Source organism: Plectrocnemia conspersa, unplaced genomic scaffold, assembly GCF_051122295.1.
Source record: "Plectrocnemia conspersa isolate PC_06_02 unplaced genomic scaffold, ASM5112229v1 ptg000005l, whole genome shotgun sequence".
Lineage (NCBI taxonomy): Eukaryota > Metazoa > Arthropoda > Insecta > Trichoptera > Polycentropodidae > Plectrocnemia > Plectrocnemia conspersa.
The window spans coordinates 10,607,819-10,622,122 of NW_028277169.1; the positions used below are offsets into that span (position 1 = coordinate 10,607,819).

General features: G+C 26.7%; 1 protein-coding gene across 3 annotated transcripts in view; it reads left to right on the forward strand.

The window, feature by feature from the left end:
- The window catches only part of LOC148234832 (homeotic protein ultrabithorax-like), a 193,527-nt gene that overhangs the window by 164,102 nt on the left and 15,121 nt on the right, over positions 1 to 14,304 (forward strand). Inside the window, exon 2 of one of the 3 annotated variants that reach the window (XM_088185469.1) lies at positions 118 to 171. The exons of the other annotated variants lie outside the window; for them this stretch is intronic. Within the exon in view, the coding sequence (XP_088041595.1) occupies positions 118 to 171 (54 nt within the window). The remainder of the gene's footprint in view (positions 1 to 117; positions 172 to 14,304) is intronic. 3 annotated transcript variants of the gene reach the window in all.

Consider the following 14,304-nt stretch of genomic DNA (forward strand, 5'->3'; position numbering starts at 1 on the left):
TAATGTCAAGTATTTACGATAAAATATATTATAATTAAATACGCTTTAAATGTCAACATATTTTACTAACACATATTCTAATGAACTATCATTGATTTTTATTTTATTTTGTTACAGGTAATTTGGAGCTTAAATCGCTTATTAACGATGCGCTGATTGCAAAATTGAACAGTATGTATTAAAATATTAATCCACGAGACTTAAGCCGCGATTAAAACCAACCGTATCCGCTAATGGTTCAACCGTAAGATGCGATTTTTTTATGCATACACATACATTTATTTTATTTTAAATATATTCACTCGTATGCCTCCGTTGTGTATTTTCACTTAAGAAAATTAAATTAGAATTTTAAATACGTAGGTTTACCTAAAAAGCTTTTTTTGTCGGTTAATACCGCCCTTTTGTGCACATATACATATATTTTCGGAGGTTTTTGTGAGATTTTTGCGCAATATGCATATTAGTCTTTCCCTCCGCATTTTCTACGGCTTTCAAAACACATACCCATTTCATAATCAAGTCGCATTCATATAAAACATTTTTCATGTGTGTGCATTATACTTGAACTTTAATAAAAAAAATTGGCGTTCGTTTTTAATTTTGTTTTGATATTTTATGACTTCGCGGACCGTTATAAAATTCCCGACCCAACTTTGATCGTAAAACAGAGTTGCAATCCAAAGTTTTATGGCCGCAAATATGATCGCGGAATTGTCGACAGTCCATTAAATTTTTGCACTCGTATAGGTGCGAACTATCTATCCGTTTTGTGCGGTTTTATTATTACGGGGATTTGTCATTGCCCTATGAAATTTTCGGTTAACAGCTTTAGGGGTTGTGAGGGATGACGCCGAATATAATTATGATATGTTGGATCAGTTAAGTGGGCGGGATTTTAGGGGTTGTTTGTGGTGCAACAAGGTGATATAAAACCGTATATATATAAATTAATGTATACGTATTATAAATTACTTTTATATAAATGCTATAGGCGTATGTCGCGATATAAAAAAGCACGCACGTATGACGAGAATACGTAATATGAAAGTCGTTATAAATTCCATATTGTATCAAACACGTCTGTCGAGATATAAATGATTTATGTATAAATATAAAATATATATTACTTTTAATTAAAAATAACGTTAAGAAAAACGTGTTTAATTAATATATAATAAACATAACGTGTATGTACGTAATTTACTCAATGTTTAACGACATGAAATAATGGTTAAATACGAGATTTTCCTATGCAATATGATATGGTATACGATCAATATTTTCTAAATTTTCTCCATTTTCACCGATTTAAATATTTTAAAACTGCGCCGTCTGAAATATCACCTGTTTATTCCAGTCCGCTCCTCTCTCGCTTAACTTTCGGTCTGCAAACTTCTCTCCTCAGATCTGGAGTGAGAGAGCTTTATTCAAAGTTACATCTCCAGCTTTAAGTTTGGCCTCCGCGGAGTCAGCCGCAAGATCGTGAGCTTTCTTCCCCGTCGGAGCTTTCGGTATGATCTGAAAGCTCTCGCTCTCTGAGCTTTGGGATTACGTGGCTCGCGTACACCGCAAGCGAGACCTTGTCGTAAAGTTTGCTCGTGTGCATTCACATAATGAAATAATTTCGATCGTTATATGAATTACAATAGTTGATATTATCAAATAATCTTATCTACTTAATAAATGACTGCCGAATTATATCATTATTTCAAGGATTAAAAGGTTTTAGTTCCTCGGTCGTGGGCGTTTGATTATACCGATTAACCATATTCGCATTACTTAAACACCATACAAGCGATCTCACTTATCTCGGCGCAGGCGCGCACTATCCAACAACCACGATTATGATTACCGCCATGATCGGGCCCGCAACCCCGTCAAATTGCAAATTGCCCGGGTAAAATGAAACGGAAAACCGCCCGCCCATCATGTGGCTTTTCATTTTATATTCGTATAATCATCGCGATAACGACAGAATAACAAAATTGAGCGCAATTACCCGGCGCACTCTGTCCGAAGGCATACGCCGGGTTAACTCCGAGCCGGATAATGGCCGCCGTCATTATATCATTCGCAAATAAAACGTGCAATTTGCAAGTGAAAACGACGAGAACTAAATGTGTTTGTGTATTATGTTGTATATGAATATTATGTCACAGTCGTGAGATATTTATCGTTTGTTTACGCGCTGAAGTTGTAATGAGTCGTCAACCTATCATCGAGTCATTCATTCTTACGGTCAATGTGGTGATAATTAATTAAATCTGATTTATAAATCAGCGACTAAGCAATTCTTTCACCATCTGTTTTTCAACTTAATCCAACTGCATATAAATATCTCATTAACATTTTAAGGCACGAACGTAAACATATTAAATATCATAAAAATGTGTTTTTTTGCCAAATTTGCTAATTTTCGATATAATTCTTAAACTTGATAATAGAAGTATTTTTTTACAGTTAAAAATTCTAAATTTTTGTATATATATGTATATAAAAAATAATTAATTTATTGTCTATTTATAAAAATAAAAATTCTTTCGGAATATTATGTGTTTGAAAATGTGAAAAAATTATGATGAAAATCTTTTTAAAGAATATTAAATATTCACCATTTTAAAAATAAATTTTCGACAAATATCTTATTTAAACTAATGTAGTTATCTATCTATAAAAACCGTAATATACACTGTATATATATATTTATTTTACTTTTTAGTTATAGAGAGTAATAAAACATTTTTGCATTCATAATTTGCACACATAATAGAAATAAAATCCACTTAAATTTTAGATAGAATTCAATTATTTATTAAAAAAATATTTCTATTAAAATCCAATTAAATAAATAAATAGCTTTTTATACATATAGGTAAAAATTATTTGATGATTACGTTGAATATAACTCACAAAAACCTTCTAAAAAATGTCTTTATTACAATATAAAGTCAACTTAAACTATCTGAATTGACTCAAATGTAACTGAAATATACTTTTTATAGCAATATTAAATTACTAAAGTATAATATTGATCATCCGAATTACATCGGATAAAAAAATATAATTATTCTACTAACAAAGTTATAAATTTATAGCAATATAAAATTATTAGTCAAATTTGATCATCTGAATTAACTCAAAAGTAACTGAAATATTCTGTTAAAAAATATAATTATTCTATAACAATTTATTTATTTATTATAGGTATATGCTTTAATTGTTTTTATAGCATTTTTATAACATTAAAAAAATACTAAAGTCAATATTGTCACCTAAATTATATTGGAAAATTATTTTACATTAAAAGTTATTTGATAAGCTTACCATTTATTATCATAACTCCAAATAAAATATGAATGTTTTTTAACAGTATATTTCAGTTACTTTTTAATAAATTTAAATGATTAAAGTAGACTTTAATAATTTTGTATTGATATAAAAATGTTATAAAGATATTTAAACCTTTTTTTAAAACAGTGCCTGATTTAAAAAATTATTCAACCATGTCAACTTTAATCATTTAAATTAATTAAAAAGTAACTGTAATATATTGTTAAAAAATATTGATATTTTATTTACATGGCTATATAATAAATTTATCGTTTTTTTTCATTAATCTACAATAGAATCATTGTTTAAAAAAATGGTTTAAGTGTATTATAAACATTTTTATTGCAATATAAAATCACTTAAAGTAAATTAATTTAAAGGTAACTGGAATTACTTTTTAAGAATATAAATATTGTCCAAATATCTAAAACCATTGATGAAAAAAAAATTGAAGCGTCTTTATGACCTTTTTATAGCAATATAAAGTCAATTTTAATTGAATAAATTATACTGTAAAGTAATATAATATAATTATTTTACTTTAAAATTATAGTGATTGTCATTTAGTATCATGATTGCAAAATTTTTTCTTAAAAAAAAAGTTAATGTAGTTTTATAACATTTTTATAGCAATATAAAATTATCAAAGTCAGGGTTGATCGTCTGAATTGCATATTACTTAAATATACTGATAAATAATTAAATTCTTTTACTTACAAAGTTATGTAGCAAGTTTGTCACTTATTGCCCTTTATTTTTAAACTATTGTATTTTATAAAAAAAAAACACTTAAAACATTTAATTTATTTATTTTATGCTGCATTTAAATTTCAATATAATTTAAAAATATAATTGAATGCTAAAGTCCATTGTTATTTGACCACAAAAATTAAAATATAACTCTAAAACATTGATTAAGGAAATGGCATAAATGAATTTACATAATTTTCATAGGAATATAATAATTTAATTCAAAGCTAATTTATATTTATAAATAATTTAATATTTTACTTGAAATGTTATATAGAAAGTTTGTTATATAGATTGGTATAAATGTCTATATACATATATAAATATACTAGCAATAATATTGATCATTTAAATTTACGCAAAAATAACTCAAAAATACGGTAAAGAACCAATTTAATACATATACTTACATAGCTATGTAAGAAGTTTTTTTATTAAATTATTTTGTATTTAAAAAGTCTTAAAATATACATATACATATGTACATATATTCTTATTAAATTGAATGAAACATTTGTTTGTAATATCATAACTTTAAAAACATAGTTTAAAAAAGACTTTAAGATTTCTATAATAATATAAAATTCATTGATCGTCGAAATTAAATCAAAAGTAACCAAAATATACTGGTAAATGATATAGATATTTTATTTATAAAGTTATATGTAATGTTAGGCATTTATTAGGCGGTTTAAGCTTATTTTTAACATTTCTACAGCAATATAAAATTACTAGGGTCAATCTTTATTATCTGAATAAGCAAGAAATATAATTATTCCATATAAAGTTTACTTTTTATTGTCATAAAACCTATAACTCTGTTTTAAAGTATGAATTTATATGTGTATTTATAACATTTCTATAGTAATTTTAAAGTAATAAATTTAAATAAATAAACAATTTTATTTACAAATATATATATATATTGAGTATTGTATGCATTGCTCTTTATTATATAGATTCTTAATACTAATTTTTACTTTTTTAGTATTTGATTTGTTATAATTTTATACTTGATTTAAATTACTTACAATATATTACAATAATTTTTCAAAGTTGTGATTGTTATTCTACCACAAAAATAAATACTGGCTAAAGTTTAGTTATGTAATAAGTGTGTTTAATTTGTGTCTCAGAGTTGAATTACTAATAATATATATCAATTGCTCGCATTCTAGAACTGGGATTTGGAATAAATTTGGAAAAGCTCCAATAGTCGAGTTACTCGAAAACAATAAATATTATTTATTAACGACAAGTCATTAAAATGTGTGTAATTATTAGTATTATTAAATAGCATAAAATATATTTTAATCCATATGCAAAAATTAAAATAGTTTATTTTCTTTTCATCTTTAAATATTTAAATTCTTGAATATCATAATTCAACTAAAAATACTATTTTATAACCGTTAAACTATAATATAATATTCTTCGTTGATCGAAATACAACGTGGAAACAAATTTAATTTTGTATTTTTGTATCTTGTATCGAGTTTCTTCCCATGACAGTGACAAACAGTTTTCTTTATTTGATTTTATTTATATATATATGTATAATGTAAAATTATTTTTAGATAAAAAACCTCAATAGATCCACGCATCCGCGTAAATGTTTTGAGTCGTCATTTGTCATGCCCATTGTTGTTTTTTTCGCCAGAAAATAAAAACACATAGGTACACATATTTTTTGTACGTGCTAGAAATTTCGACAAAAGCCTCGCATTTCGTATATATTTGCTACGGAACACGCCGTCCCACGTTTCCCGCAATAAATCTCATCAGTGTAATTAATTTGAGTTTAGCGTTCGGCCATTTGTAAAATTCGCCAAAGCACAATTCTCGGGGCCCCGAATGTTTTCTCAAAAAGTGTCATAATATATCACTAGCGGTAGACCTTACATATATTTTTTTGTATGTATATGCCAAAATGATTAATGTTTTAATTTCATGCCTTAAAACTTTAAATCGAACTTCCATTACAAGTTGTAAGGGTATAGCATTGCTATGCTATCAAATAATAACGGTGAACATCATCAAAAATTCAATTTCATATTGAAAATGATGATTCGACAAGATTTGATCCCTTTTTATTGCACAAAACTTTCAATGATTCCGAATTTACATTTAATGAAATTTGAAGGGCGTGCCATTTGAACCCTTATTGTTCCACTCAAACCCCATAACGATCGTTATTTCGAAATTTTATTCAATATAAATCGAATTCAATACCGCATACACGTAACACAATCGATTTGATGAATAATGGATCGTTATATAAATTAAAATAAAATTCAGAACTAGTTAATATGGATCCAATTATATTTAAAAATATATTAATGTGTTGCAGCGTGTTGTTAAATGTCGATTGAGAGTTTTAGAAGAAGACCGACTACAAAAAATATATTTATTTTGTAGTAAGTAACGGAATCCGATACGCACATGTTTCTCAAAAGAAATAACAAGGAACAGCTGTCGTGGTCCATGGCGTAGGAAAGGACATAAATCCAAAAAGGAGTAGAAGCGAGTCACTCCCCTCTTAAATCAACCATGATTGATGACTATGTAAAAGTGCGCAGCATCCGATTGGTCCGCGAGCTTAAAGCTCCGCTGGGGTCGATAAACGTCCTACAATGGCGTCTGAAAGCACCGAACAAAAAAAAATACTCATACAGTCGTCGCTCGTTATGCGCCGATTGCGAATTATAATTGAATTGAAGTAATTTTACAATGAAAATAAATAGATAGGTTTACATACAAAGTTTCCCCCTGATCTAAAATGGTTCACGAATAGTTTTAGGGTGTTTTTTTTTAAGATATACTACTGACTACAATAATAGATGTTTCTCACATGTGAGTTTTTATTTTTAAATAATTTTTTACCACCGCAAAACCGCCTTCAAAGTATAAGTCGGCGATTTGTATGCAAACGATCTAAAAAATGGTTGGCTTGCCTCTGAAAATAAATTACATACGCATAGTCTCGATTAAGCTTCATCATGCGATACGTCGATTATTATGTGTAACAAAAATTTGGCCAACGCACTGAAAGGTTAATCTCTAGAGGGCCGGATTGAGTCGCAACCATGTGATTAAGTCCACTTGGGATTATACAAGAGATTTTGACCCGTATGTCTCAGACGCGTAAGGGTTATTGTTTCGAGTTGTTTTCGGCGGTGCATGGCATGCTCTACATGTCGGCCGTACAACGTATAATGGGATGCAATTATGATAATAGCCGCCTCGTATACATCCGCGGCCCTCTTCGTATGCGGCCAACGGGGCAACACTTGGGCCGGACTCTTCTTCGAGAAGGGCGTTCTTCGGTATGTGAAGAAAACTGAGAGAATAATGGACCTCTTCGCGCTGGAAGCTCTGCGGTTCCGCCTTCCAACCGCATCCATGTAGATGGATCTTGTGTTATGTTTAGGGCTTTTCATTTTTTTTTGGACGTTTTAACTTTAAGGATAAAGCTCATTAGGCATTCAAACATGGAAATATATGTATTAAGTGCGAATTTTAAATTTTAGTGCATCATATCGTAAAACACGCTAGCGTTTATGTAAATAATATAAATCGATCTTAGAAAGAACGCAGTAATTCCTAACTAATATTTTTTTAATTACTAACTACGTTTATAAACATGTAGTCTAAAAGACAGTTTAATTATATATCATAAAATAATATTAAATTAATTATAAAATATGATCATAATTCAGTCTTAATTATGATATTAATTCACGATCTGCTTGTTTTATTGATTTAATATTTATTAAGTCTTAGAAAACATAATTGTTTTAAGCACAGTTAATATTTCAATTAGAACGATGCGTAATAATAATTATAAGTTATTTTAACAATATTATTATTTATTATAATAACGCATGTTCCTCATCGTGTTCTCGACTAACAAGATCCAAGAATTTCACTTTGAATTATAAAAGATAGCCATAAATAATGTTAACCGCACCTTTCCATTGTTAAAACATTAACTTTTGCTTTAAGTTTATGGCTTGCCAAGAAGGAAAAAAATATGTTCGAATTTACATTGCAAAAATTAATATTTACACACGACGTGATCGCAATGAAAAATTAATTAACCAACAAACGAGCACCGTGCGCATCTGCCACGGTTGTTCGCGTTCCTCGAGCAGATAAAACACGCCGTTGACATTTTTCACGCGTATCGCAGAAAAAGGGCCATTTACAAGGCATTTATACGGCCATTTTGTTATGGCTTGTTATCATCATCGTCATCGATGGGTTTCTTCTTTAATGGCTTCTTAACTGGTTAATGAAACGATAACCCTTCAGCCGGCTGAAAGCAGGTGCATTGCATTATCTCTGCGAGATGTATAACGATTTCTGCACCTAATTAGGCGTTTTCCGTTGAAAGAATTTAAATGGGACGCGTGCTCGCCGCCGATTCTTTTTGTTGAAAAATAATACACGGAGTACATAGATGTATATATGCCCTCGGACCTTAATCGGTTAACACCCATGTTCATATATGGGCGAATAAATTGACCAGATTTCGCGTCTGTCCAGTGGTTACAACTCGGCGAGAATGGCTCGCGAGATCAGTCATTTTTTAAAACGGGAATTTGAGCAAATTCTTGGCGAGACGGGACGTCAAAATATTTTATGCTCATTCGTTAACTTATAAAAAAATACAACACGAGATCAACTGATTGCCAATATTTTTTATGAATTAATTCAGTGAGAATATCATGAGATTGAGTCACTTAAATTTAATGATAAATGACAAAATATACTTTTCAATTAAATGCAATAAATAATTTCCAAGAAATATTATTTTAAGTATTTTTAAAACATTTTTGAAATGAGCATCTGAAATAATATATAAAAATAAACTGTTAAAAAAAAGTTAAATTAAAATCGATTATAAAGTCAAATAATAAAATTATAAAGTGTGCTCAATTATTAATTTAATTGAATATTACAAATCAAATAAAATTTTTAGATCCAAATATTAATATTTATTTAGTAATATGTATTGAAAATCTCTTTTCACATATGAAACTTAGTAATATTAAGTAGAATAAAAAAATTAAATATAGTGTAGAAAACATATTTTTTATTTAATTAAATAAACTCATTTAGATGTATTTTTCTTAAATAATATTGTCGTTCACAGTTTTTTAAAAAAAGCTCTACTATATTATTTAAAAACTTCTTATTTCCTAAATATTATTTTAAAGCTTATTGAAAAAGCTTTGAATGGCGAAAGTTGTTTCACAATTTTCTTATCTTTTGATGAAATATTTTTTTCGTCAATTACTGTAAGCATCAATTTTATATCTAATAAATATTAAAAAATATGCAGAAGAAAAATTTAAAAATAATCTAATACCAATATCTATTTTTAAATCGAATGGTTTTATGATAATAAATGTATAAGCTTGAATTATTATTTATTATTAAAATAATCAATAACCATTTGGTTACCTACAAAATATTTTAGATATAAGATTATTATCTAAAACATGTAATATTCCCATGAAGCAAATATTCTACAGCCCATTAAAAATGCTTTTCATTCTTTCTTCAATGATAAATTCATATCCGACAATTCTCGCCTAAGTAGCAAAAGCTATCAGATTTCAGCAATCAAAGGGTTGAATGATAAATTTTTATTAATTTTTTTATGAGTTTTTAATTTTGCGTTCTTAATACTTATGAATTTCAAAAAATATCTAAAGCAAAAATTTAGGAATAAAATCAAATCGATGTATTATTACATAATAGGTTATTATTTTACTACCAAAACAAATTAATGATGCATCTAATTCTTTCTTCAATGATGTTGTCGTATCAAAAGTGCCAAAAAATACATAGTTTTAATGATATATGAAGGGCAAAAAATATGAACAAGATATATAAAAATATTTAAAAAATTATCTGCAATAAAATTAAGATTAATATTAAAATTTTTATCAGATAACTGAAAGCATATCTTTGTATATAAAGTAATGATAGTTCGTATAAATTACAAAGGTATTGATTAATTTATAGCTTGAATAAATAAGCTACATATACTCATTAAAAGTAATAAGATTAATGACTCATTATTTAAAAAAAAGGTGACTTTTAATGAGAAATGACACTTTATTTATGACATCGGAATTAAAAGTATCAGAAAAGGTAATAATAATAAGCAAAGGGCAAAAATTTTGTGCAGAGATCTTAAAATATTTTATAAACTACCGGAAATAATATTAAAAAAGGAGAAAGAATTAGTAATAATTTTATCAAAAACTGATAGTTTAATGATAGTGTTTATTTGATTAAAAAATACATTTAATAAGTTTGTATAACTTTGATGAGAAGTAATTAATTTAAAACTTAAGTTATTTACAAAGATATAAATAAATAATTATTATTTTTTTTGAGAAAAGTTACTTTCAATTAAAAAGTTCAATGAAAATATTTATTATTTCTTAATATATATTTTTACAAATAAAATAATTTTTGAATGCAAATATTAATATATATAATAATAATTTGTAAATTATATAATCCTAATAATATTATTATTAAGCAAACAACAGTAATAATGATAATAAAATTAATACTTTAAATTGACAATTACAAAAATTTATTTTTTGCTTTTATATAATAATTAACTTGGAAAATTGGGAAAACTACCCTTTTTAGTATATAAATATGATTTTATATACAACAATAGTAATTAATTAATTAATTAATATAAACTAGTGTCCATATTATTTTTAATTAAAATATATATATATAATAGGTAGGTGTTTTCTAAAGTTAGTTATTTTAATGATTTGAGTGATCTTATTTAAAAAATGTGTTTGTGAAAGCACTTTTCACAATACAATCGAATAAATACATCAGCTAAATGAATTTATCGCCTTGCTGATGCACTTAAAGGCCACAACGACGTGTTTATTAGAAGCAAAGCGGTGGCAAATCATATTCGCATTCTGATTTAAGATTATCCGAATGGCCGAGATGATTTCGCATCCTCCGCGGGGGAAAAATACCTCCGCGCCGACTTGGGTGGTCTCTGAATTGAGTGTGGAGCATATACTACTGTAGTATACATAGCCACATATACTCACACGTGGGGGTACACCATATTGTGTACGGCCTTCCACGGTTATTCCTCATGCGTAGCAATTTATGCGCCTTGGTGCTATTAATGATTTTAACCCTTCATTAAGCCGGGCGCGGTAATTAAATTTAATAATAATTCAAAACTCCACGTGAGAGGGTGTGGGGTTGCTCAGCACGATTACTTCCGCCATTTTGTTTTTAACAAATAATGCTTTGTAACTGATTTTTTATAATACACAAATCAGATTACACAGTGCTTTAATGTGACACATAAAAAATAGTATGATGGCTTAATTACTGAGTTGAATCTCTAAATACGGGCTATAAAAATTTGTTGATTACTGTTTTTTTAACTTTGGACTTCCGTCACGAAATTGCTGAATTTTTTCATGTGAGAAGTTTTAATTTGCACGCTGTGTGTTTAATTTCCTTAATTGAAGCGTAGGTTAACTCACCGAGCGTTTCGAATTTAAAAATTGGTATTGAGTGGATTTTTTTCGGAGAAGCAATTTTCTTTTCAAGAACGTGTCTCGTTATGGTTCGGGAAAATTTTCACGAATAAATTTCGGTGGGCGATCCCGGAAGCGTTCGACGTGACGCTGCTGGTGCATGACCCGATTGATGGGATCAAAATCAAAATTTACAGCTTATCTGACCATGATTGCCATGATTTTTTGGAAAAAATTGCAACATGATTGCGCAGCCGTAATTCGAAATTGGCTGGTGAAAAAATTAATGATATTGGGGGATGAGAGAGGTCAGATTTTGCTGCCTGAGGAATTGAAAATGTATTTGATTGCGTCTTAAAATCATATATAATTTAAAATAATTTTCTGACTTGAAAAAAGTCTCATATGTTCAGGGGTAAAGCTTATCTTTTCTCCAATGATTTGAATAATCTAATATTAGTAAAAAAAATAATCTCTTAAGATTTTAAATATATTTCGTGTACCTCTCAACCATAACATTTATAATATGCAAATTATCTATTTTACTTCAGTTTTAATTTATTATGGTCAATTTTAGAATATGTTTTTTACTAAAAAAGTATTCTTACCATTACCATTCATTTATAAATAATTTTAAAACAGCAATATTTATAATGAAAATGTACTAATTGCTTATTTTGTATTAATTATATATTTATGTATCATTAAACATATTCCTGTATTTTATGTAGTATTTTGTAAAGATTTAATTTTATAAAAGTTCATCTTTCTACATAAGGAAAATTAAATTGGTTATTTAATTAGCGTATAAACTTAGCTTATATGCACAATACAAATAAACTAGATATGTTAATCATTACTTTAACGTATTTTCTATTAAGATTCATGATTCATAAATTATTATTTTTTTTTTAAATTTAAATTTTATTTCCAAATAATACATTTTAGCAATTAAAGTATTTTTAAAACAGTGCTAAATTCAATTTTTGACAGTTTTGCAAATTATTTGATTTTTTGTTTTGGATATACTTCTTTCTTAACCTTCAAAATGTTATTTAGTATACATAGTAACATTATTTATATATTTTTATTAGTATGATATAATTCGACTGACATTAAATTTATTCTTACCATATATCTTCAAAATTTTCTCTAATAGTTTTTACATTAAAACTAATTTAATTTTTTTTTTAAAAGTACCTATTTTTAACTCATTGCAATATTAAATAAATATAATAATGCTGTATTATTTGCTAATATGAAGTGCTTACATTTAATAAATATATTTTAAGTAGTATTTTAGTTGTCATTAATTTATAATAATTTCTTATATTGAAATATACACAAATAGTTAATTATTTAACGATGGTAAATATGAATTAACATACTACAGTATTTTATTTGGCATTATTTCATGTTGATTATAATATAAATCTTACTGATAATATTAAAATACTGAATTGTAAAGAAGTAACATTCCTAAAATCTGTACGATAATAATTTATGGTGAAATGAGGCGCTACATTTTTTTATAATACACAATTAACTATTGATTAGAAAAAACCAATTATTTTATAAATACGTAATTGCTATAAATATGTATTTTTGTTAATATTTTATAGTTGCTTGATTACGTAAAAATTTTATTTATTTTAAAACTTACTTAGAATATTAAAATGCTGGATTTTGTAGAAAGAACATTCTTTATCACCATTAAGAACTGTACGATAATAATAAAGAATGAAATGAGATAATTGTATATTACGTTTATTTGTAATCTAAAATTAGCTATTAGCTTAATAAATTATTAAAATAAAATAAAAAATGTAAGAATAAAGCTAAAATAGTATTTTATGCAGTATTTTGTAAATATTTAAATCGGTATAAATATTTACCATTTATTTATATTGATTGCTTATATTACATAATATTCAAGAAGCTTACTATTTATAAGCTAATGCTGAATATCTAATAAAGAACTTTCTTTATCACCATTAATAATAGTTAATGAAATGAGGTGTTTATTTGTAATATGCAGTTAGCTAATAGTCAAATTAATTATTAAAATATAGTAAAATATTATTTAAAAAAACCGAAAATAGTATTTTATGCATTATTTTGTAAATATTTAAACTACTCTAAATGTATATGCTTGGCATTAATTAATTTTGATTGATTGTTTATATTACATAAAGTGCGATGACTGTTTAAAAAAGTTACTAATTAAAATAGTATGATAATGATTAGCATTTAAATGAGGCGTTACGTTAACTTTTAAAATTAAAATAAGGCAAAAATAGTAAAAATTCAATTAATGATTTGCAAATTCAAAAGTAAACATTTAAAGAAAACCTAGAGAATGCTGTGTAATAAATTTTAGGTAGAAAAATAACTTGGACACTGATTTACGTGGACACATACGTGTTTTAAACAATGAATTATTCCATTTCATTACAAAGTATAAATGTACAAAGCTGACTTACAGGTTTATGGATATAAAAATGCCATTTATATAATTAACATAATAATGCCAAGCATTTTTTTTGTAAAAGTTTATTTGAAATAAATACTAAAGCATACAGACATATTACTTACATACATAATACTGGTTCATAACCATTTCTATTGTTCACCATTGTTGAGATTATATAATAAAAAAATAATAAAT